The sequence below is a fragment of the Festucalex cinctus genome, chromosome 12, assembly GCF_051991245.1.
Source record: "Festucalex cinctus isolate MCC-2025b chromosome 12, RoL_Fcin_1.0, whole genome shotgun sequence".
In the NCBI taxonomy this organism is placed as follows: domain Eukaryota; kingdom Metazoa; phylum Chordata; class Actinopteri; order Syngnathiformes; family Syngnathidae; genus Festucalex; species Festucalex cinctus.
In genome coordinates, this window is record NC_135422.1 from 3,557,216 (window position 1) to 3,584,091 (window position 26,876).

General features: G+C 39.9%; 1 protein-coding gene across 3 annotated transcripts in view; it reads left to right on the forward strand.

Moving 5' to 3' along the window:
• dlgap2a (discs, large (Drosophila) homolog-associated protein 2a) overlaps positions 1 to 26,876 on the forward strand; it is a 139,760-nt gene that overhangs the window by 70,798 nt on the left and 42,086 nt on the right. For all 3 annotated transcript variants that reach the window (XM_077538347.1, XM_077538348.1, XM_077538349.1), the window contains one exon: positions 19,131 to 20,272. In XM_077538347.1, coding sequence (XP_077394473.1) covers positions 19,131 to 20,272 — 1,142 coding nt within the window. The remainder of the gene's footprint in view (positions 1 to 19,130; positions 20,273 to 26,876) is intronic.

The following is a 26,876-nucleotide window of genomic DNA, read 5'->3' on the forward strand; positions in this document are numbered from 1 at the left end:
CTTATTTAATGGAATACAATGTCAAATTCAACTTTAAAAGCCTAAAAAAAAGAACGAATAAATATATATTTACTGAGAAATTAACAGTAAAAAGATTGTAATTTTACCATAATGTATAAATTGACATTTTCTTTAAAATGAAAATAACTACAATTTCTGTAATGTCCTATAGATGATAGCATTTATTGCATTAACAATTATTTTGAAAGGACATCTAACGAGTTAAAAAAAAAATTAAAAAAAATACAAAAAAAACAGTAATTTTCCGGCAGCTGGGGCACCAGAAAAATACTGTGACATAACAGAGAATTACTTTCTCGTAAAAAAAAAAAAAAAAAAAAAAAAACACCACTAAAGTACAATTTTTAACTGTAATTTTAACAAGATTGTGTGTAATATAGCAGCATAACGTAACGGGGAAAAGCTTGAGAGGGTGAATAATACGCAAAGCAAACAATTGGACAAGCACTACCAAGCATACGGGTTAATACAATTTTACTGATGATGCATTACGAATTACAAAATCATGAGGGCAATTTAAAAAGATGAGATGTCAGCGAGTTTTTTTTTTGTTTTTTTTTTATGACTGAAAACACATATTGTTAACTCGGGCTTATCACTATTCAGCTCTTGCTCAGGTGGACGAAACCTGTTGCATCAGTAGTGGTTAACTTATCAAATAAATGAACACATCTCAGGTGGTGTTTAAGAATAAGAAGCAAAACATTTATCGATTATTAGGCATTAAATGAGGGAAGCATCCTCGCTGCATATTTAATGCATTCTCTGCATGTCTATATTTAGTCTTTTTATCGTCACATTTTTGCGACAAATTGTATGCATTTTTTCTGGATAAACACCTGAAACCAAATATTTGTTTGTTTGCGTCAGACATCTTCATTTATCGTATCATATGTGCCTATTACACGCGAGGAATACATTTCAAGCGCAAGGCCTCAGGTACAAACATTTGAGGCTAATTTAGACGCATGGCGACGATTCCGTGCTTAGCCTCTGGGTCTCATCTTGTTGGAGATGAAAATGAGGGCGGGAAGGATATCACAGGCACTTTAATTGATTTCAGACCGCCCTCATGTTGTGCATTTGTAATGGCCACACAGTTTAAAATGGCGAGAACGCGCACACACTGACACAGAGGACATTCTGCTGGCGGAATGTTTTCTTGCATAATTAAAGAATCACAACGAGCCGTGAGGTCAATATTGATGTAATTAAGTTTGGAATGTGTTTGTTTACTGTGATGAACCTTTGTATTTTGACAAATATTAAAAAAAGGGTTACTTTTGCCAATGGTTGGGTTAATTAATATTTTGACCTAGTATATTGGGTTCAAAGTTGAATTTGGGTGTTCTGAAGCTAATATTGACTATACTTTATATAACGCCACAGTTAGGAATATACCGTATTTTCCGCACTATAAGGCGCACCTTCAAAAATGACATATTTTAAAACTTTTTGCATATATATGGCGCTATAGTAGAGGCTGGGGTTACGTTATGCATCCATTAGATGGTGCTGCGCTAAAGGGAATGTCAACAAAACAGTCAGATAGGTCAGTCAAACTTGATGAATAGATTACTAACCAGCTTTCTGACAACTCCATTCACTCCCAAAATGAATGAACAGCTGTTTTATTATTTTCTCTGAGGTCAAGTATTAGTATTAGCTAGCAATCCAAGATGGCGGGATCTTCTGCGCATGCGCGTCACCGATTGTGCAGGGTCACTGATAGCGTCTTGACAGCGCGACCTGTTGCGGCTCATTATTGATCCATATATAAGGCGCACTGGATTATAAGGCGCATGGTCATCTTTTGAAAAAATTGAAGGCTTTTAGGTGCGCCTTATAATGCGGAAAATACGGTACTTGTATTTTGTGTGTTCTTTTGAGACGTGACTGTCAGGCACTCATTTCCTTATCATAAATCAGTGCAGCATCCCAGTTGGTTGTAAAGCTGTTATTTTAAGGGCCTATCAGAACATATTGTTGCTTTCCCGAGTCAAAATGATCGGAACATGTCTGTAAATATTTATCGGAATGTCAGAGAATAATTTGCAGCGTTTGCCTTATTAGGCACACTGTATTTCGGCAACAGCAACTTTATTGTTCCGTTGTTGATGAAGTAGGACACAGCTGGCGACTGTCACACTTTCCGATGCGCTGCATGCGGCGCCGGGTAATGACTAACGCTGTCATCCTTCCCGTTGTGCTCTCGGTCTTTCTCGCTGAGCAACCTACAGCTCAAAGATGATCACGCCACCGGGGAGGTCTGTTGATGGTGGGGTCATGGATGGGATAGATGTTTGTTGTGATTGTGTTTCCACTTGTGTTATTTCCTCTAGAAGCTGTTTGGATTGAGATTAAGATTAAGCACAGGTTGTTAACTCTTTGACTGCCAAAAACGTTTAATAGCGATTAGTAAAATCACGATGTATGCTGCCATAAACGGGAAATGACGTCATCTTTTTGTTTTTGTTTTTTTTTTCGTCATTTTGTCATAGAGTCCTTTATTCTGTCAAGTAGAATTGTGCAATGCCCTAGCGTGAGCTACTGAGAACTGTGTGACAGTCATGCTCAGCAATAATCCACTGCACAGCCATCAAGCCATTGTGATCGGGATGAAAATGCTGGCACTGACCTCTTTGAATATGAAACGGAATTTATTCTATTCCTACACAATTTCTCTCTGTACTGTATGTAGCACCTCCTGTCAAATGTAGCACTGGTTTGGTGACCTATGCGTCACCCTTCCTCTCGCCTCCAACTGACAGCACACAGCTTCCCTCGTGCAAATACACACAGAGGCTCTCGTGTTAAAGAAAGGAAGACTCACAATGGCGACTGAAAAAAAAAAAAAAAAAAAAAAAACACGAAACTGATGAGAATGGAATTTGTCACAATGCATACTGACAAGCCACAAAGCTTCTGGGAGAACAGGATGATGAGATTTAAAAAAAAAAAAAAAATAGAGCTTTTTGGCAAGTCACATCAGCCCTGAATTTTTTTACAGATCCAAAAAAGAAGCAACAAAAAGAAGTGGATTTGTTTATTTGGTACTGCTTTGCTATGATATGCAGTCTGCAGGAAAAAAAAAAACGTCAAACCTGAGACAACTGGAGCAGTTTCTTCACAAAGAATGGGCTAAAATAGTTTGTTTGTGTCATCAGTTGTTACAGAAATCGATTGACTGCAGTTAACCAGTTTCTATTGTCAACAATAAGAAACAGTTCGATCTGTTAAAATCATGCTCTGAGCTGTTGCTGTCAATATTTCTTTTCCTCTTCCCTTCTGTTTGTACACTACGGTGTGAGGCAGCAGGTGACAGCTGCTAAAAATCCAATCCAGTGATTAGAAAAGTCCGGCGTCCGTGCTTTTCGCGTTTCACGCCAATCCCATTACAGCTGCTTGTGCTGTGGCTCTGAGAGGGAAACTAAATCAGCCTGCTCCCTCCATTGAATTACTACTAGAATCATGTGCTTTTAGTAACTGCCTGCGGAAGCGCATGAAAGTGTGCCTGCTCCCAGAAGGCTGCTTTGGTACAGATGTCGACTGTCAAGTCTGCGTCAACATGATTATCTCCACTTACATTTCTCTTAGTAGTCGCCGTAATAAGGGCACGTACTGATTTGTAACATTATCTAGTTTTTAAAATGTCAGAGATGACCAGCACAGCGTAGCACGCACACTCTTAACAATATCGCCATCGACGAATGCAAGTCTCCTGAAGATGACGCTAGGCTAACTGTTAGCTTATCTGGTAACTACATCATGGTTGCAAATTGTTTTGTTTTTTTCTGCGGCGAATGACTTGTGGCACCTCACTGCGATACGCTGGCGACCAGGGTGTAACACACGAGTCATTTTCTAATTAACTATTGTTCCGTTTCACATCGCAATCACAGTCTAGTATGCAAATCCTCTGTGTTGGATTTGCGATTATACTGAACACAAATAATATTTATGAGATCCTCTGCCCCGATCGTTTCTGAACAGATAAGGCGAGTGAAAATCACTGTTAACACAGGTAATCGTTTAGGATAGAGACTTTCTGATAAGCTGTGATCGAACGGGAGAGAAAATGCTCGAATTTGTTGTGATTATCGGCGTGTGTCTGTTTCTTCCTTCCAAGTTGGACCTCAGTAAGTTACTTGTTAGCTTTCTCCTGGGTAAACAAGCATACAAACAATAATTTTTGTGTTTCCATGAACATGTTTCACTTGTGTGGGCTAATAAAAAAATAAAATTGTACAATTGTACAATTTCATTTATTGTGCAATAATGTACAAATACAGAGAATTCCACTGCCTAATGGCCGTATTTTATTTATTTATTTATTTATTTTAATTTAAGTTTACATTTTGTGTCTTAGTTTTGCACTTAAATGCAAAAAACATTTTATACATTTTATTTTATTTCGATGCATGTAGCAATTTGCAATCTGTTGAGTTCCAAATACAGAATATTTTAATATAGTTTTTATCCTTCATTCTACACTATTACAAACATCTTCTACACTATAGAACATTGTATAAAAATATTACTTTTCTGAATAACTATTTTACTTTTATAAATGTAATTAGTTACCAGAGTAGCTAATTACCAAAGTAACTAATCATGTTTACTCAGCAAAGGCAGTTACTAACTCAATTACTTTTTGATTGAGTAATTGCAAATTATCACTAATTACTTATTTAATTAAGTAAAATGCATCTTTTAGAGCTTATTAATTAGTGCGCAATACTTTTTTATTTTGAATAGCAATTTCAAAAATAGCAAGGTTAAAGTTAAATTTGGTACATAAGTATACTCTTCATCCTTTCAGTCACATTTCAACCGTGGCTTAGGTCGGTGCTGTGCTGCGGTTCCAGCTTCTCTATGCTAAAGCAAGAACATCATAGATTAGGAAGAAAGGTCGAATCAATAGTTTTCAATTTCCATCACATTTTCCTCACTGAACAATAACACTGCTTTTTTTTTTTTTTCCTTCTTCGGTTGACAGGTTTTTTTTTTTGCAACAGATTAATCATTCAGGCAGATGTCCTGAAAGTAAACAAATCTCAAAAGTCAGTGTAAGGTCCAAAAACATACATGTCATTTTGAAAGGCAATTTAAAATAGAAATAAAATAGAGAACAACAGGCTATAGTAACGTTACATGACCGACATGCCTGGTAATGTCAGTAACGAGGTAACATATTAAGAGTTTGTAGCGAGCAGTGACGGGAGTCGGAGGCGGAGTCAAAGGCTGGCGTTTTATTGACATCAGCTTCTGAGGTCTTAACAGCAACTCCCCACTCAGCTAGAAGCTAACAGGCTAACTCCCCCTTTTCCACATAACAAAACCTTCGTCCCAACGTTCCGTGGGTGAATTATGTTCCCATCACTACAAGTTATTCATATAACTCTAGCATAAAGGACATGCTAACAAGTTTACCAAGCTATCAGTTTCACTCCAAATCACTAAATCCAATGAAATCTTCATCCTCGGTGTCACTTTTAAACAACTCCCCCAACTCGGGAGGTAGATGATGCAATGTTGAACTTATCAACACAGGCCTAGAGCGCCCTCTTGCGGTTTAGTGTGAAAATAACATGTGAAATGATATAATAATGTGTTCATTTCACACATAAGTCGCACCAGAGTATAAGTCGCACCCCCGGCCAAACTATGCAAAAAAACTGCGATTTATAATCCGAAAAATACGGTAATTTATTCTGAACTCATTTTTTGTCTTAAATGTCTGACTGATGTCATGCTATGCAGCTAGCTAGCTTCCCTCCCCAAAAAACGAGTTTGAAAACGGTTTTATTTTGAAATATACCGGATTTACCTTAATGCGAGATGCTCGATTTCCTGTCCGGCTCGTATAATTTCTTCAGCTTCATGAAAATCCGCATGCGGCGTCCGGAATAAATAGAACGCTTGCGGAAACCTTCCGCATCGCCGCAGTCGTTCCGCACCGCACCGAAGCTGGTGTGAATTGTACATCCTTCATGTCGCAGAATTTGTTGTTTGTCATAATATCTTCGAGACTTGTGGCTCTGGAATAGACTAACCTTGCAGCAGTACTCTTGAAAGGTTTGTAATCTCACAAGCGTTCCGTCTGGCGTGCACACGCAGTCCTTGATCGACTCGCTCAATATGAAAAGTACTCCGAGGTAACTGCTGTCCCGGTATGATGCTGCATAAATAAAGTTGACACCAATTGAATGCAGTTATATTATAGTATTTGCAACTGAGAGCACTTGAGTGGGCATATGCGACGCTTGCCACTGGCTGCTAAATATTTATTGTATGCTGCGTTTAGAGCACACCCAGGGCATTGTCAATAGTGCTTTATTCATTTCCCTGCTGTGAAATCAGGCCAGTAAAACACTGGGACAGGCACTTAAGCTAATTGCATTTTACCGTCAGATGCGTCCAGGTTCACATCCACTCCCCGGAGCGACACGGGCCAACCGTCCTCACTTCCAAATCGGTCTGTGCTAAAAGAAGGCGCTTCGTTAGCGCCGCCACGCACACTGATGGGTGTTTTCGGGAAAAATATTAACTCGTTTGCTCCCAATAACGTGTAAATATGTTTTTTTTTTATGTTGTAAATGTCCCAAAGACGTATTTATACATTTTTTTTTTTTTTTTTTCATGCTAGAGCATACATAAGGCTTTGATGTAGCCTCTCAACTGCAAAGAACGGTTGCAGAAATGGTAGCTATTACACAAACGGCCAGCAGGTGGCAGCAGAGCGGAGATCAACCAGGGCCATGTAGAAAAAAAGCTCAATTACTTCCAATTTTGAATAGATTTGTGAAAACTGATCAAACTTAGCTCTCTTCTAATGCTAACTGCTGCAAAACAGAAACAGATAGAAACATACTTTTTTTTTCCTGATGAAAGAAGAGGCTTTAATCTTTCTTTTGATAGGTTCCATGCTTTTATAGCCATAAAACACAATATTCTGTGGGCCTTGCAAAATCAGTCAAAATCCAGTAAAACAGCCGGGATTGCTTCTGTGAAAATGGCTGGGAGTGAATGAGTTAACAGTTGTTGTAGATGTGATCATTGATGTCATAGCAGGCTTTGCATGGCTAGTGTATTAGTATTCCGGATTTCCAGCCCCTGATGACCACTGGCTATTTCCGATTTCCGGATTAGTTGCTGAATAATATTGCTGCAAATGCTTTAATGAGCTGATTGACTTGTAATAATGTGGTTGACTATGGAGAAATTTTGTATATGGCAAATGAATCTGAAGCCATTTTCCACTTTCTGGAAAGAGATTGCCAAATCTTTAATGATTTTGTCTATGTGACCAATCGGCAACTTTTATACTGATGTTTTTTGTTTTTTGTTTTTGTTTTTTATTTAATCCCTGATGAATCCTTTAGTGGGTGCATAGGGAACTTCCTGTTTCGTTGCTACGGTAACCAGAAATTGTTCTGAGGCTGCAAACAATTCTGCCTGAAAAATGCAGCAGCGGCTGTTTCATCCGACGTGATCTTCTCGTCTTCTCGTACGGGCTTTTCATGCGATTCACATCCGACACAATTTGTGACTTAACACTACAGCTGCACTGGATTTATGATTCCAGCATGCACATGTCGCGCCGTGCAATGTTAGTACCTCGCTTGGCTTGAGAGATGTACAAGGGGCTTTGTTGAACTCTGAACATTTGTATGGCTGTTGAAAATGTAATTTTCAGCTTTGAGGGGATTCAATTGGAGATTGCGGCGTGCCTAAAACAGTTTTACAACGTTGCTTCTGTGTGATCATAAGTTTTTATAGCAATTATAGTGTTCAAGGTCACGGCAGGGGCTGGCGTCTTTCCCAGCTGATAAAAGGCTAGAAGGATATGCTACATGGCAGCATATACGCAATAAATCAGCCAATCAGTGGTATGCAACTTTTAATATTTTCATTTATTATTGTTTACTTCCACTGGTGGTGTCGTGGTACATGCTCCTATCATTCACACGGCCTTTGCAGGTTTAAAAAAAAAAAAATTTTAAATGTGAGTGACTCACTTTTTGTGTATTTCCGTGTCACTGCCTGGTTTTGAAGCTTGTGGAGTAATTTACGTGCAATTTGGGTATCCAAGCATGCAGGTTGATTCGCTCTCCTGTGATATTTGGATAATGGATATGTCTATGCTCGATGCTTTTTTTGGATGCTGTGGTAAAGATGTCAGTGTGTATGTCTGTATGATTTGTGACCGTTTGTGAGGTATGTGAATAGTGAAAAAAAAATACAAAAAAAAAAAAAAAAAAAAAAAAAAAAAAAAAAAAACGTAGCCGAGGCTCGTACTAGTGCTCCGGATTACAGAATGAATTTTGAGCGGCCGTCATTCAGCAATCATCAGCAGTCGGGACACCCTTCCGTAATCGTCAGTCCGTCAATATTTCAAACCGAACCGTCAGTCCGTCTCATTCGTCGATTGCTCAGCAAAAATGAGCGTCCGTCAACGTTTCCGTCATTCGAATTGGTCATGTTCTGTCAATCAACATTTGTCAATTCGTTAGCGAAATGGGACATCCGTCATTGATGGATTGATAATTACATTGACGGACGAAAACACCATTCCGTCCATGCTTAGTTTGTCCATTTTTTTACGTTTTCTATCAATAGTCAACAAAACAGGCAGCCATTGTCTGTGCAAGATGTGATCGGGCTGCCAGATCGTACCGGGTCGCCTAACGAACACGTCCCGCGACAGGAGTTGACGTCAAACGTTGCAAAGAAAATATTAAAGATGTCATTTAAATAACAAAATGTATTAACTGAAATTGTAAAAATGTAAATAAACTGAATAATATAAACGTAAAATAGATTGACTAAATGATAAATACACAAAATAATTGTCGCAGATGTGACAAATAGTCAGTTTAGATTGTTAATGTGTTCCTATTATCATTAAGACTGTTTTTTTTTTGTTGCTGTTGTTATTGTGATTGATTTGTCAACAGCTAAGAAAGAAACCGAAGCTAACGTCGTTAGCGCTGCTCTACTGATGTCACCGGCAAGTGCGAAGGCGCTTCAATCCATTTTTTTTCCACTCTTAAAGTTTCATGCGTTTATATTTTTATGTTTATTTACGTTTTTACAATTTTAGTCCATAAATTTTGTTATTTTGAGCAATTGTAAACGGACAATTTCCGGACAATCCTGTAGCGTGACGTCGATGCAATCTGGCAGCCCGATCACATTTTACACCAACACCGACCGTCATTGACGGATTGACGCACCTTCCGTCAATATTGACGGAATGCCAACCTCGGTCGGATTACAAGGCAAACTGTCAATTTTTGATCAAGTTAAACTTGTTTAAGGGCTAAGTACGCCATTACTTACGGTCAAAAACAGGAAAAGGAGTTGTGCTTTTCTAATTGTTTGTTCGTGTATAGCACAAAAGAGCAACCAAAATGTTGAAATGGCACAAAAAGCTTCACATATTGTCTTTCATTGGAGAAACAAAAGAACGCACACCCTGACAAATCAAATTCCTTTCTGACATCTCCCGCTTTTGTTCCCGTTTTGATTGGCAAGGAGGCTGAAAGTGATGAAGAGTGCTGAGCGCAGCACCGATAACATGCTGCGTCATTAACGGGCTCGCGATAAGTATTCAAGCATTCAGCAGCTTCTACTTATCAGGTCACAATCATCTCTCGGCTGCTAAATGCTGTGGCTTGCAACCCGGTTGGTAAAACTGCCAATGACAACTATAGACGTAAAAAAATCCAAACAAACAGCCAGTGTTAATTAAAAAAAAAAAAAAAAAAAAGACAATTTAAAATTACAATTTTAATTTAAAAAAGTAAGACATTTTAATTTAGTTTTAGTTATAGTCTTCTGACTAAATTTATTTAAAGCCTTAGTCATAACTCAGTCACCTGATTGTATTTTAGTTTTAATCCAATTTTAGTCAACAAAAATAAAGAGCAATTTTAGTCGACTAAAATGGACTTTTGGAGGCCGAGACCCAGTATGTGGTCTCAGTAAGACCAAGACCGATCACAAGAACGTCAACGCCCGTGTTGTAGGGTAACAGGAATCCGTTCTACGCACGATGGCAGCACTTAGCAATGAAATTGTTGTCATCGTTGTTATTCATAACAACAATGATTAATAACTATGAATGAAAACAACAAATAACTAAAACTACATTCAAATTTCTTGTCAAAATTTGCACTGGCTGTTTGCTTGGATTTTTGACGTCGATAGTCGTCACTGGCAGTGAATGAGTTAAATTGTAAATATGGTTCGGGAAACGTTATCTCAGATCCGCACGCAATGCGCGAGTGCAAGCTTGCCGTGGACGGTTCAAATGTTGCCGCCCCCTTCTCGCCGTGCGCCACTTGTAATGGAAAACCGGCGGTTGCGGTCTGGTGTGGTTGTGTGAGGTGTGGTGTGGTGTGGTGTGGTACCCCGGCCGTGCGGGCACGATGGAAAAGCGGCATTATAGTACTGGTGCTGATCCGGTCTTTGGATGGCACATTAAAGTTTGCTCAGATCAATGTTTTGCCATCCACGTTTGAGTCCCCTGGTGACAGCGTACATATGTGTTGTTCACAAACTCTTCAGACAAAATCGAAACTCACTTCTGACAAAGTCCCCATGCTTTCATCCTTCCCTTTGTTGCATGCAAAACATGCAGCGCAGTAAATCAAACAGGTACCGCCCGAGGCTACGCTGGAACGTGCAGAGGATGCACATCTGTCGACAAAGTGAATAATGATTGATTTTTTTTTTTGTATTGAAATATTTAATATCACTATTCCATATTGATAAGGCATTACAAAGTGTTCTTTTTGTTAAAATACCACATTGAAAATAGCCCAACTTTTATGATGTTGTTGCATATTCATGAGAATGGATTGTTTGTAGTCATTTTGAACAAAAAAAAAAAAAAAAAGATTCTCTTTAGCAAAACAACTTCAACTCTAGGGATGTGACGATATCCAAATATCACGACACGATATTATCACGATATGAAGGTCACCATGCGATAATTATCACGATATTGTGGGGAGGTTGTCGATACAAAAGAAGGTCACAATATTGTAAAAATAAATAAATAAACTAAAAAAGAGCTCATACTAAAAAAATAAAAAAATAAAAATAAACGCACACAATATTGTCTTTTTGTACATTACAGCAATGAAAAATATTATAAATAATATATATATAAAATAGATAAATATAATGTACATTGAGGCACTAATGCAAGCACGCATTGAGTTCCTCCACATATTGACTCGGTTCACAAGCATATTATTTTCCCCTTCATCTGACCATTAGCGTGGATTTTAAACATATAGAAGGGCCAAAACGTGCCTTGTGAAAATTAAACTGCACTAAAAAAAAAATTAAAAAAAAAAGCCACCAGAGGTTGCTAGAACTGCACAAATGGAAATCAACCCGACTTTTTTAACAGATGCGCTGCTTTTAATATCGCGACATAACGACGACGATATATTGTGGCAGTTTTAATATCGCGATATCACGATATTGTCGGTATCGTTACATCCCTATTCAACTCCTCCATGCATTTCTTCTTCCTCCTTGAAAACCCCGAAACTGTGAGGCTGCTGTGCTTAACCGCTCGTCAACACCGCTGATCCAATCATTGAAATTATCGAAATTACAATGATCAGATTTTCATGGTCATGCAAATGGACTCATTGATGTTGAGGCCCTTTGTCTCTAAATCCACACGAGTTCCCAAAATGGCAAACATCAGAGACAAGTCATGATAATAATTAAAACTGGTTGATAAAACAAAATCCTGTCATAATTTGTTTGCTCCGTTTTACTTTAATCAACACAATTTCAGAAAATAAGTCAATAACTGTGGATAAGAAAAAAAAAAAAGTGTATTTTATATGATAAAGTCAAGATCTGACTGTTTTGTTGACATTCCCTTTAGCGCAGCACCATCTAATGGATGCATAACGTAACCCCAGCATCTATTGTAGCGCCTTATTTATGGAAAAACTTTGAAAATATGTCATTCATTGAAGGTGCGCCTTATAGTGCGGAAAATATGGTAAATAATTAATTAATTACTAATTTGCCCAACAGAAAAAAAAATGTGGGTTTGAAGAAAGTAAATTACACAATTACAAAATGTCATTTAACGTGTGCTGAGTCAGCACTCAATCATAAATCTTTTTTTTTTTTTTTTTGTTCGATTGGCTGGCAACCAGTGCAGGGTGTACTAACCGCCTACTGCCCGCAGACAGCTGGGATAGGCTCCAGCATCCCCCGCAACCCTTGTTAGGAGCAAGCGGTTAAGAAAATGGATGGATGGATATTTGACCCCAGAGACGTAATTTGCATGAAGCTCTCAGTTATCGTGGCAAACGGAAAACAGTTGCGGTTACAACTGCCGTGCCGCGGCTTCATTTTTAGCCCGCGGTCGTCACAGTGCAAAAAAAAAATGTATGCATGAATCACGCTGCGCTGTCACTTAGATGGACAAGTGAGCAGGATATGTGCCAAAGCCATAAGCCGGCGCCTTATTTTGATCAAAAGCGCTACGGTGACCATTACAAGGCTTGCCGAGCTGACAGATTGCAGCTTTGACACTTTTTTTTTTCCCCTCGGCTTGCTCTCAAACCTAATGACTCAGGCCATTGCTGATTCGCCCTGAGGGTTGAAGACACAATTCTCCTTCCTACCGTTTCCTAGACAAAGGCCAGAATTGCGGTGAGAGAACATTTAACCTTTGAGGAGATTGATAAGAAAGCCTCTCTATTGATTTGCTTTGCTCAGAAAATACGAGTTTGAGTTTACTGCGGGCGTGTGGAAGAGATGCCGCCAGAATGACTTGACATAGGGCAGACGGGGAAGGCACGCTTGTGATTGATATGTTTTAACCCGAAAGGCCTTCCAAACAATATATCATTTTGTGCTTGTATCAGTTTTACATCTACGTCCATTCAGGGTTCTACATTTTGAATGTTGAGCCTTGCTATGTTGCAGCTGTGTTCTGGTCGTCTTTTGGTTTTTGGCTTAACTCATTTACTCCCAATGACGTATAAATACGTTTTTTTTATGTTCTAAGTGTCCCAAAGACGTATTTTTACGTTTTGTTGTTGTTGTTGTTTTTTTAAGCTAGAGCATTCAGAAGGCTTTGATGCAGCCTCGCAACTGCAAAGAACGGTTGCAGAAATGGTAGTTATTACACAAACGGCCAGCAGGTGGCAGCAGAGCAAAGGAGATCAACCAGGGCCATGTAGAAAAAAAAGCTCAATTTACTTACAATTTTAAATAGATTTGTGAAAACCGATGAAACTTAGCTCTCTTCTAATGCTAATTGCTGCGAAACGGAAACAGATAGAAACATACTTTTTTTTCCTGATGAAAGAAGAGACTTTAATCTTTCTTTTGCTTTTATAGCAATTGAACACAATATTCTGTGGGCCTTGCAAAATCAGTCAAAATCCAGTAAAACAGCCGGGAGCGAACGGGATTGCGAAATGTGAAAATGGCGGCGAGTGAATGAGTTAATCGTCTCAAGCATGTCTCGAATAAAAGTTGAATTGATTCGTATCTCCATCCATGGGATACGATATGATTCAAGATTGGGTACATTTTCAAGTCGAAAGAACAAGAACTTAAAGAGTAAATAAAGAAGTAGATATAACCACTTGTGTGTGATGCAGAGAGCTAGCTTGCTATATTAGCATACGGTATCCATCACCACCAGGATTGACTATTTATAGCACCAAAAGGCACAATGACCACCCAGGAATTTACCTTTGGCCACAATGTGAGGTGGGATTCATTCCAGTTAAGGTAAAGCCATTTTCAACGAAAAGGAAAAACATGTCCGTAGTTAGAAGTGGGAAAAAAAAATCGAATCCAACCAATATTTGTTTGCTGCTATCAAAACTATTGAAGAATGGGGAGTTTGAGTGCCAGTCCAAGTCCACACCTCAACATTGACTTGAAAAAAAATGTAAAACTTGTATCCAATATAAAACATGACTTATCTTTTTTTTTCTCTCTCTTTTTTTTCCCTCATAAATGCTCTTATCCCATTGGCCCGTGAAAGAGTTGCCGCCAGAATAGAAGCTAACCACTGACAAGTCTGCATGTGTTTTCATTTCACACTTGTCCACTTTATTCTCTTTAAACTCTGACCTTCACTCCAGTAAGAGTTTGGCTTGGCAGAGTAGTGGGAGCTGTCAGTGATAGCCTATAATGCTATTTAAATGCTAATGTGTTTGGGGGGGGGGGGCAAAACGACCTCTACTTGCTCTGTATTTGCGGGCTGCGCAGCAGTGTCAAACAAAAACTTAACAAATGAGCCCCATCCTTTGATTTGAATCCTTCCTGCTCCACAACGCATCTTTAATAAAGGCTTTGTTTATCAAGATTGTGTTGATAATGTTACAAATCAAATTTTCTTGTTTAGCTTAACGTGACTGGTAGCTGGAAATTTCTTTTTTGTAATCACCACAAAAAAAGTTTAGATTTTCATCACTGCTAGTTTTTTTTTTTTTTTTTTTTTTTTGGCAGTATATTAGCATTTCAATAACTTGTATATTTACTGTTTTTTACTTGATCAGAATTTTTGAGTTTTAAATAAATAACTCAACCCCTGCCATAGAGAAAATCCAAGTATATTTGGCACCCATTGAAATGCATGAAAATAAATAATAATTTTAAGTTACATTTTCTTTGAAAAAAATATTGATAAACATTAAATATAACTATAATAACTAGGGATGTTCAATACCACTTTTTTTCAGACCGATACCGATGCCAATACTCAGACCCTCAGTACTCACCGATACCGATACCAGTAGTACATTTTGAGAAATAAAAAAAAAAAAAACACTAAAAGATATTTTTAAACAAATATATTTGCTTTTATTTTGACAAAAAAAAACAGCACAGTCACTCTTCAATAGTCTTAACGCTCAAAATAAAACACAAAAATGCTCTTTTAGTTTAAGATTCACAATTTTGAAGTATTTCCAAACCGGTGAAGTTTTGGTGGAAAAACTGCTGGAAGCTATAGCGCCACTTACAGGCAAGGAGGACTCACTTAACGTCTTCCGTGTGAGTGCGGATGGTTGTTCGTCTCTGTGTGCCCTGCGATTGGCTGGCAACCAGTCCAGGGTGTACCCCTGCCTACTGCCCAAAGCCAGCTGAGATAGGCTCCAGCACCCCCCATGACCCTTGTGAGGAATAAGCGGTCAAGAAAATGGATGGATGGATAATTAAGTTCTTGTATAATTAATAAATTATGTCGACTGAAGATGACATCACTCTGTGCTGAGGAAGTACAGGTAATCTTCAATCATGGTTCACCTGTTTTCTGGGTTTGGTCAGCAAACTGAGCCATGTTCTTCAGCACGGGTGACGTCATCTTCAGTTGACAGTAAGTATGTGACAGTATGTATGTATTTATTTATCTCTTTATTCACTACTTCTTATTTATTTACTGATGTAAAATGTATTTATTTGTAAAAACAAAAACAAAAAAAACTGTTTTCGCACTTCAAAATGTTTGCTTTGTTCTTGTTTACTGCAAAAACTGTTGTTTATGTTTATGTACAGCACTTTGTATACAGCAATGCCTGTTCTTAAAGCACTTTATAAATAAAGTTAAGTTGAGTTGAGTTGAGTAAGTGGAAAAATTATTAATTTAAGGTATTAATTGAACATGGGAAAAAAAATGACGTTACTATATTCATTCTGGACAAAATATTACATTTTTGCTGCTGAAAATGGCACAATGAGTCAAGAATCCCGTTAACATCTCATATAAACATTTCTTTTAAATAATGCATCCGCTCTAGTTTCCTTCCTTTAGTTAAACTTTTAAACAGCAAAATTCTGCAGAGGTATTGAAGAAAGAGACCGATTAGTCTGTCATCTGCGCTATAATCCTTGGAAATGCCAAAAAAAACTCTGCCTGGAGATAATACATTCAGTGCAGCTCTCTGGTGAACCTGGAAGAGTCCACAGTCAGAGGAAGGAAGACGGTGACGGAAGTTGCAAAAAAAAAAAAAAGAATGTAGTATCGTCTCCGTCATTAATCCAACATCATCCGTCTGCTACAATTACGAGCAAGTGAACTGGAGCTTAACGGGTTCACCTGACGTAGCCCAGCCGCTGTAGAACATCTTCGATGAGCATTTGCATTCCGCCCGTACAAAAGCAGCTTCTCCTGAGGGAAAATGTCTTATCTGCCCCCCCCTCCCCCATGCATGCTTAAAGTAGCCCAGATTAATTTTACATCAGACTGCCAAGTGGATTTCCTCGTGTAAGCCTGGTAAACAACGAGAATTTGTTTTCATCTCCGCAGATGGATAACGACAGCAACAGCAGAGCGCGGCTGCACCGAAGGGGTTGAGATCTTAGCCCTCATTAAAAATAAGTTGGAGAGGAATACATTTGATCCACTTTCAAAGATAAAAAAAAAAATGAACTTCCGGCCTTAGTCGAAACACAATGAGGACATTGTTGAATATAGAAATCGGAATATTATTTTTAGGCTTCTTTTCCCATAATGTGTGTAGGATCAAACCTGAATCTTTACGGAGCCCCTAAAGTGACATGGGAGAATTATTTATTTATTTTTAAATATGTTTCTTTCTCGTCCGGACAAGAAAAGTTTCTCGTCCAGACAAGAAAAGTTTCTTGACCGTACAAGAAAAGTTTCTCGTCCGGACAAGAAAAGTTTCTCGTCCAGACAAGAAAAGTTTCTTGACCGTACAAGAAAAGTTTCTCGTCCGGACAAGAAAAGTTTCTCGTCCAGACAAGAAAAGTTTCTTGACCGTACAAGAAAAGTTTCTCGTCAGGACAAGAAAGTTTCTCGTCCAGACAAGAAAAGTTTCTTGACCGTACAAGAAAAGTTTCTCGTCCGGACAAGAAAAGTTTCTCGTCCGGACAAGAAAGAAAAGTTTCTCGTCCGGACAAGAAAGTTTCTCGTCTGGACAAGAAAAGTTTCTCGTCAAGACAAGAAAAGTTTCTTGACCGTACAAGAAAAGTTTCTCGTCCGGACAAGAAAAGTTTCTCGTCCGGACAAGAAAGAAAAGTTTCTCGTCTGGACAAGAAAAGTTTCTCGTCCAGACAAGAAAAGTTTCTTGACCGTACAAGAAAAGTTTCTCGTCAGGACAAGAAAGTTTCTCGTCCAGACAAGAAAAGTTTCTTGACCGTACAAGAAAAGTTTCTCGTCCGGACAAGAAAAGTTTCTCGTCCGGACAAGAAAGAAAAGTTTCTCGTCCGGACAAGAAAGTTTCTCGTCTGGACAAGAAAAGTTTCTCGTCAAGACAAGAAAAGTTTCTTGACCGGACAAGAAAAGTTTCTCGTCAGGACAAGAAAGTTTCTCGTCCGGACAAGAAAAGTTTCTCGTCCAGACAAGAAAAGTTTCTTGACCGTACAAGAAAAGTTTCTCGTCCGGACAAGAAAAGTTTCTCGTCCGGACAAGAAAGAAAAGTTTCTCGTCTGGACAAGAAAAGTTTCTCGTCCAGACAAGAAAAGTTTCTTGACCGGACAAGAAAAGTTTCTCGTCAAGACAAGAAAAGTTTCTTGACCGGACAAGAAAAGTTTCTCGTCAGGACAAGAAAGTTTCTCGTCCGGACAAGAAAAGTTTCTCGTCAAGACAAGAAAAGTTTCTCGTCCGGACAAGAAAAGTTTCTCGTCTGGACAAGAAAAGTTTCTCATCAAGACAACAAAAGTTTCTTGACCGGACAAGAAAAGTTTCTCGTCAGGACAAGAAAGTTTCTCGTCTGGACAAGAAAAGTTTCTTGACCGGACAATAAAAGTTTCTCGTCAGGACAAGAAACTTTCTCGTCCGGACAAGAAAAGTTTCTCGTCCGGACAAGAAACATATTTAATTTTTATTTTTTCCCCATGTCACTTTAGGGGCTACGGAGCCCCTAAAGTGACATGGGGAAACTCCTAGAATGTTAAAGATTCCCTTTTATCTGTCAGACAAGTTTGAGATCAAAATTCGCTCAAATGGTCGCTCACATATTTCTGGAACTAAGCAGCTAACAAAACAATTACTTGTTTAATTTCACACTTCACGGGTGGGCAAACCTCTGGATGGCTAACAATTTGTATACAAGCAATTAAAAAGTCGATTTTCCATCATATGTCCCCTTTAAGGCGACATCGCCAACGGATGCAAAGTAGTCAGGGATTGTCTCGACATCGCTCACACTCTCTTTGATGGATTGCAGCAGAACCGCACACTGATGGGCTATTATTTCACTTTGAATTGGACAAATGACAACGCAGGCTCCATCCAACCTGTCGCCTGCTGTTCTCGCTCTTATTTTTATTTGTCTTTTTTGCCACCCTTTGTCTTTTTAGCGGTATGCCTTGACAAATTCTGAGCAGGGGGTAACATCTCCAAATGATGTTGTGGAAAATAGTTTTTGTGGAACGTCGGTGGGAATGAGTGACGAATCTTTATGCCATTTGAAAATGGTGTTTTTGGTGGGACTTTTTGACACCTATGCGAATATGCATGTATTGAGAAAGTATGGATGCGAAAAATATAACATCATCAAAATCTCTTCATCTCATCTCAAAATATCACCCATCTTTTTCCACTTTAATTTAACTCATTTGCTTTGTTTTGTTTTTTTATGTTTTAAGTGTCCCAAAGACGTATTTTTTTAAATTTTTTATGCTAGAGCATACAGAAGGCTTTGATGCAAGCCTCTCAACTGCAAAGAACGGTTGCAGAAACGGTAGTTATTACACAAACGGCCAGCAGGTGGCAGCAGAGCAAAGGAGATCAACCAGGGCCATGTAGAAAAAAAGTTAAATTACTTACAATTTTGAATAGATTTGTGAAAACCGATGAAACTTAGCTCTCTTCTAATGCTAATTGCTGCAAAACGGTAACAGATAGAAAAATACTTTTTTTTCCTGATGAAAGAAGAGACTTTAATCTTTCTTTTGTGAAAATGGCGGCGAGTGAATGAGTTAATAGCCAGTCACACACACAAAAAATACACAGAACTACAATGGCTGGTGCATGGTGATCTATCACACATATTTCAGGTGTTTGTTTGTTTTTTAAACTACTTTAAGTTTTAGTTCTGAGGTGTTCTAATGTTCTTTCTCGTACTCATTTTCAGACCATCAGTATTCATGGTCAACCTCGCCGTACTTCGATGAGGAAAGCTACTCCCCTCCACGCAAAAACATGAAGGGTCTCTCTGGTGGCCGCCCCGCCCACCTCCAGCTCACCTCTCCCACCTCAGCCCACACGTGTGGCTTTGTAGATGTTGACCATTCCCTCGAGCATCATCTCCACCACGGAGATTCGCGGCCTCCGTCGTATCTCCTCAGCCCCGCCGAGAGCTGCCCGCTCGAAGGCCGCCATCGCTTCTCCCCGAGGAGTTCCATCCACTCGGAGTGCATGGTGATGCCGGCGTCCATGGCGCCTACGGACCACTCCGTCGCATGTAGCACTTTTCCGCGCATGCATTACGGAAGCGCTTCGCGGGACGGCGGGGGCAACACCTCCGGCGGCAGGGACGACGGTTGCTCTTCCTCACGCGGCGGCGGCGGCGGCGGCAAAATGAACCGAATCCCAGCAAATCTGCTCGACCAGTTCGAGAAGCAGTTGCCGCTTCACCGGGACGGCTTCCACACGTTGCAGTACCAGCGCACATCCACCACCACCACCACTACAGAGCAGCGCAACGAAAGCCCCGGCAGGATCCGTCACTTAGTTCACTCGGTGCAGAAGCTATTCACAAAGTCACACTCGCTGGAAGGTTCCTCGAAGATGAACGGTACCAAAAGCGATTCGCATCGGGACGGCTCGCACCATCACCACCACCACCAAGGCCACCACAAACACAACAAGCGCAGCAAGAGTAAAGATCGCAAAGGCGACGGGAGCGGCAGGCAGCGTTCGGGCGGCTGGTGGAGTTCGGACGACAACTTGGACAGCGACAGCACATACCGGCCGCCGAGTGTCATGTCGCGACACCCCGTGGACCAAATCGGTCACTGCTACCCGGATTCGGTGCACGGCCACTTAGCGGGAGACCTCTCGCTAAAGACTTCCAAAAGTAACAATGACGTTAAGTGCTCGGCGTGCGAGAGCATCGGCATGGCGCCGGAAGGCAAGTTCATGAAGAGGAGCTCCTGGTCCACGTTGACAGTCAGCCAAGCCAAGGAGGCCTACAGGAAGTCTTCGCTTAATTTGGAGAAACCTATGACGCCAACAGACCTCAAGCCCAACCTCAGACCGTGTCACTATCTTCAGGTGAGTTTGCAGAAAAGCTTATCCATTTATTGTATGTCCGACGGATGGCGTGGTAGGTTGACTGGTTAGCATGTCAGCCTCCCAGTTCTGAGGACTCGGGTTCGAGTCCAGGCTCCGGCCTTCTTGGGTGGAGTTTGCATGTTCTCCCCGTGCCTGCGTGGGTCTTCTCCGGGTACTCCGGTCTCCTCCCACATTCCAAAGACATGCTTGGCAGGTTAATTGGGCGCTCCGAATTGTCACTAGGTGTGCTTGTGTGTGTGGATGGTTGTTTGTCTCTGTGTGCCCTGCGATTGGCTGGCAACCGGTCCAGGGTGTCCCCCGCCTACTGCCCAGAGCCAGCTGAGATAGGCTCCAGCAACCCTTGTGAGAATACGCGGTCAAGAAAATGGTTGGATGGATGGATGTCCGACACTGGCTTTGAAGTTGTTTTCTTAAAAGTCAGTCAAATTTAGCACACATTTTGAAACATTTGGAATTTCTGACAAGACCATTTGTCATTTTCATTGTCAAATTTTCGAAAATTGTAAAATTCGACCGGACAGAAATTTGCCGGTCAACTATTAACAACTATTTGCCATTTTAATTGAATAGAGGAAAAAAAAACAACCAAAATCAATTTTCAGATTTTTCCCGCCATTTTTCTGACCACGTGTCACAATTTTGAAATTTTGGAAAATTGTCAAATTCGGAACAGCGGCTCACAACGAAAATTGTTGTTAAATGTAAAAGAGTGTATTGGAAAGTGAAATACAACCTGCCAACAAATGCCAACAAATATCGCTTTATATTGTGGCAAAATGTCGTGATTATCATGAAATTCAAAATGGCGGCACAGAGATGAAATTGGCAGGAACATTAAATGATGATTTTTAATATCAATAACAGTGCCTCTTTGGTCCAAAAAATACCCACAAATACCAAATGTGCCAATAGTAGTAGTGCTATTAATTATATTTGAAATTTCACAATTTTAAAACATTTCAAAATGGTGGGAAATTCTGAGAAAAAAATGTTTTTGATAACAATGTCCATCGATTTGAAAGATCAGAATTCACATCGAATTTTCTTTAATATTGTAAACATCTTCGTCAAGTTTATTTATATAAGTCTTAATCACAAAATACTTTCAAAGGGATTCACAAGGTGCAAGAATGCAGAATTTTCCATAGCAAAGTAATTACAGGTGACTCACTATACATAATACCGTCTCCTATTTTGTGTTCTCTGTCCTGTTGTTCATCATTTTTGGGCATACAACCATGCGAAGGTTGTTTTATAAAAATCAATATCAGATTAATGCTGTTTAATTTACAGCAATATGCTATCTGACAGATTCATGTACGTTGCGGCCCGAAGCCCAAAGAAAATGAGCGCGTCAGCATATTGGGAGCGACAGGGAGCGTGTGTTGTATGGATTTGAGTGGGTTGTAAATAGAAAGCCAATACATCTCTCAAATTGGCCGGTGGAGCCAAAACAACACTCACTTTAAGCTTGTATCAACATAAAATGTTTGGAAGGACTATTTTGGATGTAGGTAGACAGTTTTTCCATCAAGTCGAGTGCAGTTGTCTGCAGTGAATCTTACCCTTTCCCCCTTATTTGTCCACTCACTTTAGCTAGTGCCTGACTTGCGGCGCCATAAACATTTCTAAAAATAGCTCCTTCTCCTGCTTTCTGCCGCAGGGCTATATTTAGCCCAGCGTTATCAATCCAATTCCCGCGGGGTGACACGACGTCTTCCCCCTTGCAGGAGAATCATGAAGATGAAGAGAAGGGAGACGAGGTTGGAGTTACAGTCAAGTGAAATATGTGAGCCTCCGAAAAGGGATCATTTCGGTCCTCAAACGTATCCGCAAACACGGAGTGTCTCACCGCTGCTCCAAGGAAAAAATGCTCTCTTTTTCTCCTCGAGTAAAAGGATGATATTAAAAATTAGTTTTTCTTCATCTAAAGTCACTGCCAGCTCGCATGGCACTTGGTCTACTTAAAAACTCGTTGGCAGCCTGTCAAATGCATGCTATAACGAGTAATCTTAAAACCGTTTTAGCCAATTAGTGCCATTTCTGAAAATGACGGCATGTAAAAATCGAGAGCCAATTGCCTCCATTGAGGCAAAAAAAACATGGCCTACATATTATCAACACAAAGGACACCCCAGATTCTTGTGTGTGGGCCTCCCAAGATGGGGGCGGCCATATTCACCAAACATTAAGTACACGCCGTGCTGCTGTGTCAAGACCTCTCCAATGGGGTGGCCATATTGGCCAAAATATTAGGTACAGCCCAGATTCTTGCGTGTGGGCCTCCCAAGGTGGGGGCGGCCATATTGCCCAAACATTAAGTACGTACACGCCGGGCTGCTGTGTCAAGACCTCTCCAATGGAGTGGCCATATTGGCCAAAATATTAGGTACAACCTAGAATGACAAACAGCAGTTACAAAATAATTATTTGTATTTACATCATTAGTAGGGCTGTCAGTTTAGCGCGTTAAATAAATTAATTAATTACACTGCAAATGAACACATGAAAATTATCGCAAAGCAACGCATTTTGTTGAGAATCTTGATTTAAAAAAATAAAAAAATAAATAAATAAATAAATAAATAAATAAATAAAATTAAAAAAAAATTAAAATCATACACTGTTAGAACTGTGGCATCGATGGATCCCCACACCCTCACAATTTGAATGGCGCTGCCCGTCTGTCATCCTCATTGAACCATGAGACATCCTGCTAACTAACAGACACTTTTTTTGCTGACAGTTGAGCCTTGTTGCAGGTCACTTCATTGGTTGTTGACAGAGACGACACCTTTGTGTACTACTGTTTTGTGTTGTATTTGAAAGAGTGTCTTAGGTGACAACACATGGATCACATTGTGTCACATTTTATTTTTACTGCGGTCACTGAATTGAAATCAGCCACAACTTTTTAGCACTTGGACATTCAATAACGTGTCCAGGGACTGTCCGTCCTTATTGAGAAGGAAAGTATGTGCGTGGGTGTGCGGTATTCATCACACGCCCAGATGGTTTGATGATGTTCTAGTCACCTTGTTTGCGTCCTTGCTTGATGTCAGAGGAAATAATCAAAACTTTGAAATGGTTCGAAAAGAGATGACAGAAATATATGAATGAGCATGAAGCAGGTGCTTCGTGTGCGAGAGGGTTTGGTGATAGATCGATTAAATGGTCATTGGGTCGGACAATGATAGATTCATAGTGGCTGATCTTTCTCCGGAATGACAAATGTTGCAGAATCAGGCCAGACGTTCGCTATCACTCTCTGTCTGTGGCCAAGTCATTTCGCAAATTAGCCCGTGTTAGCCTTTCCCAGCACACGTGCACGCTTTCCATTCATTCACACATGCCTCATGAAAGCACCGGGTAGCCTAAACACATCAATCTGCTGCTGCCAGGTGACCCATCTGGTGGAATTTCAAGATTCATCATGGCCCCTTTGGCTCTTCTCTAATCTGGAAATACAAACATACTTTTTACAAGTATATGTAAAAGATCCCAGATGATGAAAACAAGCAGCTGGAACTGCTTCTGCTCTTCCTTTATTTTCTACATTCACATTTCTCTCCATAAACAAAACTTTAAAAGCGGGTTAGACATTGACATTTTTTGCCAGGATGATGTTTCAGAGGGACTTGAAAGAGCAATTAACTGTTGAAAGTTGACTTGCCAAAGGTTACGCTTGAAAGACAGAAAGAACACGACCATAGCAGTGCGCCCCCTTAACATGCACAGGTGTCGCAAACCACTTCTTAGTAACGATTTTGTCTGAAAGGGAGTAAAGAGTTCGAATCAGATCAAGTTGACGCGCGCTGCCACCAAAGTACAAATTACATTGCATAAGGTTGATAAGCAGGAATGAAACACGGTGGAAAGGAGTGGTAACCTTCCATCAAGCATTCAGCGCTGTCCTTTGCTTTTCTTTTAATGAGGACAACATGTTGCCAAGTTCTGACATAACTGTTGAATTACAAGTGAATGTCTGCTCATCCTTATGGTAGTCAAGGATACTGATTAACCAGCTCGGTCTGAAGCTTTGTAAACACTGCGGCTGTTATAACACAGCAACGGAATGTAACCCAAGAATGAATCAAACATAAAAGTAGAAGAGTCAGGGCAGCACAGTAGTAAGCTGTAATGATTAGCATGTCTGACTCACAGTTCTGACATTCAAGTCGTTGTGTTTTGAGTTGACCAGTTTGCATCATAGCTTTTAGTCATGCTACATTGCTAATTCGTCACCGGAAACATCACCGAAGTGGTGTTTTCCTCCATTCGCCCCTGTATAAGAAATTCTAGGTCGTTCTGCCCCTCCCAACCTGAGTAAACGAGTGAGTGCTCACTCTATGATGTCATCAGGTGCAGACCCAACCCCGCACCGCCTGTGCGGGCTAAACTCACACCCACTTTCTCCGAGACCTGCATGCTCGCACGGTCGTGATGACAGTAGCCTTTATCAGTAAACATTTTGTCCAAATGAATTCCAAGCAATCAATTATCCTTCACATCTACAATGCTAATTGGCCGTCTTAAATTCCCAGGTTGGCTGACACGTGTAAACTACAAGTAAAATTAATGCACTGTTACACCTAACTGAATCAATGTTTACGTACAGCACTTTGTATACAGCAACGCCTGTTCTTAAAGCGCTTTATAAATAAAGTTGAGTTGAGTTGCAGTAGTACACTACATTTGGATGTCTTAACGTAGAGCTTCAAGTTGATATTGGTGGGGTTTTTTTTGTTTCTGTTATGAAGAGAAATCCTTAGAAATGGTGTTGCTATTTAATATTTAAAGCTGTACTTTCTTTACACAGTAAATGGAAATGCATTGGGTTGCATGTACACAGGAGCGACTGTTGCCTTCAAATGTGAGCGGGATCACTAACAGATACCCTGACATTAAATTATCACAAAGATCTTCCTCTGCTTTACGCTGATAGGTGGCCGGTGTGCGCTTAGCTTTAGGATGAGTATCAGGTGTGAGAAGAGGGAGCGGCAAGTGCTTGGAGAGCTCCTCAGAAGTCGGAGATGTACCTCATCAGGCATCAGCTATCATCTATCATCCGTGTTCTATATGTCACGTGATTATCTGAGCGTCGCAGGTGACCTGGCTGACACCCTGGACCGGTCGCCAGCCGTTCGATGGGCACGTGTAGACAAACCAGAGTCACATTCACACTGTGGGGAAACAAGTTAAGGGCAACTGACCCACCTGCTTTACTCTGTTCTCAGCAACCAATCAGAGGCCTGGAAAAATACTGATGTCATCAAGGAATAACTAAAAGTAGAAAACGGAACATAGCACCTGCTCCAAAAAAAAAAAAAAAAAAAAAATCTATCCTTGCAATTGTTCAGGGGGGGAAAAGAAGGTCTATTGGTGGGATTGCCATTGACTGACCATTTTAGAGTACTCGAACGCATCCTGTCTCGCTTTATCTCTCTCAGCTCTCTACTCATCCATTTCTATATCTCTCTTTGTGCCACTATTTTTAATTTGATGGCAGTGACTTTTTTTTTTTTCCTCTACTTTTCGTGGTGAGAGAGGTGCTTCGTATGGATAGAGCTGCAGGGGTAATCAATTGATTGCGCTGCTGATGTCAGAGTATTGGCTGATCCCTAACAAGATTCCCTACACGTACACAACCGCACACAAACCCACACGTGTTCCCTTTGGGTAGTTTTTGCAGCCATGTAACATAAAAATACACAGCAAATTGAAAATTGAATTTCTGTATGATGATTTTATGTTTTTTTTTGTGTTGTTTGTGCAATTAAAAAGGTTTGTTAGAAAATTTTCAGGACTGGTGTCACAAATGATAGCTTCAAAATGGAACGCCTTAACTCATTCAAACCCAAAAATGTATAAATATATATATTTTTTGCTTTGTCCTAAACTCCCCAAAACGCATTTATACGCTTTTTTTTTTCTTTTTCTTTTTTATGCTAGACTGCAGGGGTGTCAAACTCATATTAGCTCAGGGGCCGCATGGGAAAAAATATATTACCAAGTGGGCCACATCGGTAAAATAACGGTATATAACTTATATACGATTACCGTCATTTATACGCAGATTTTCGTGGACCAGCCCTAAATTACAGAACTCAAGTGTAATTATGTTGTTCCGAAGAATAACACAAATGCTAATGGAACGCGGCAACACTTTCGCGGTATACGTTCCGGACGTGTTAAATCGACCTGTTTTGCATATATATTGTATGCATTCCCAGAATGCATTGTCTGGCGTATTTAATGACGTTATAAGGACGCTAATCCTTGTCATATCGATTTGTGTTAACAGTAATTGAATTTGTGTCGTATTTAACACATTTATGTTGGTCTATGATTTAAAATAATAATAATAACAATGAAACAAACCATAACTTTAAGTTGTGTGAAAAAAAATGACATCCAGGACATTTCCCCCGTACGTTGCATTGCTCGTCTGAGGACTGCTTGTGAAATTACAAATTTTATATATTTTGATTGTGGCCGGCTGATTAATTAGTCCGACATTACAATGTTATTTATTTTTTTATTTTTTTTTTACTTTACGAAATCATCTCGCGGGCCGGATTAA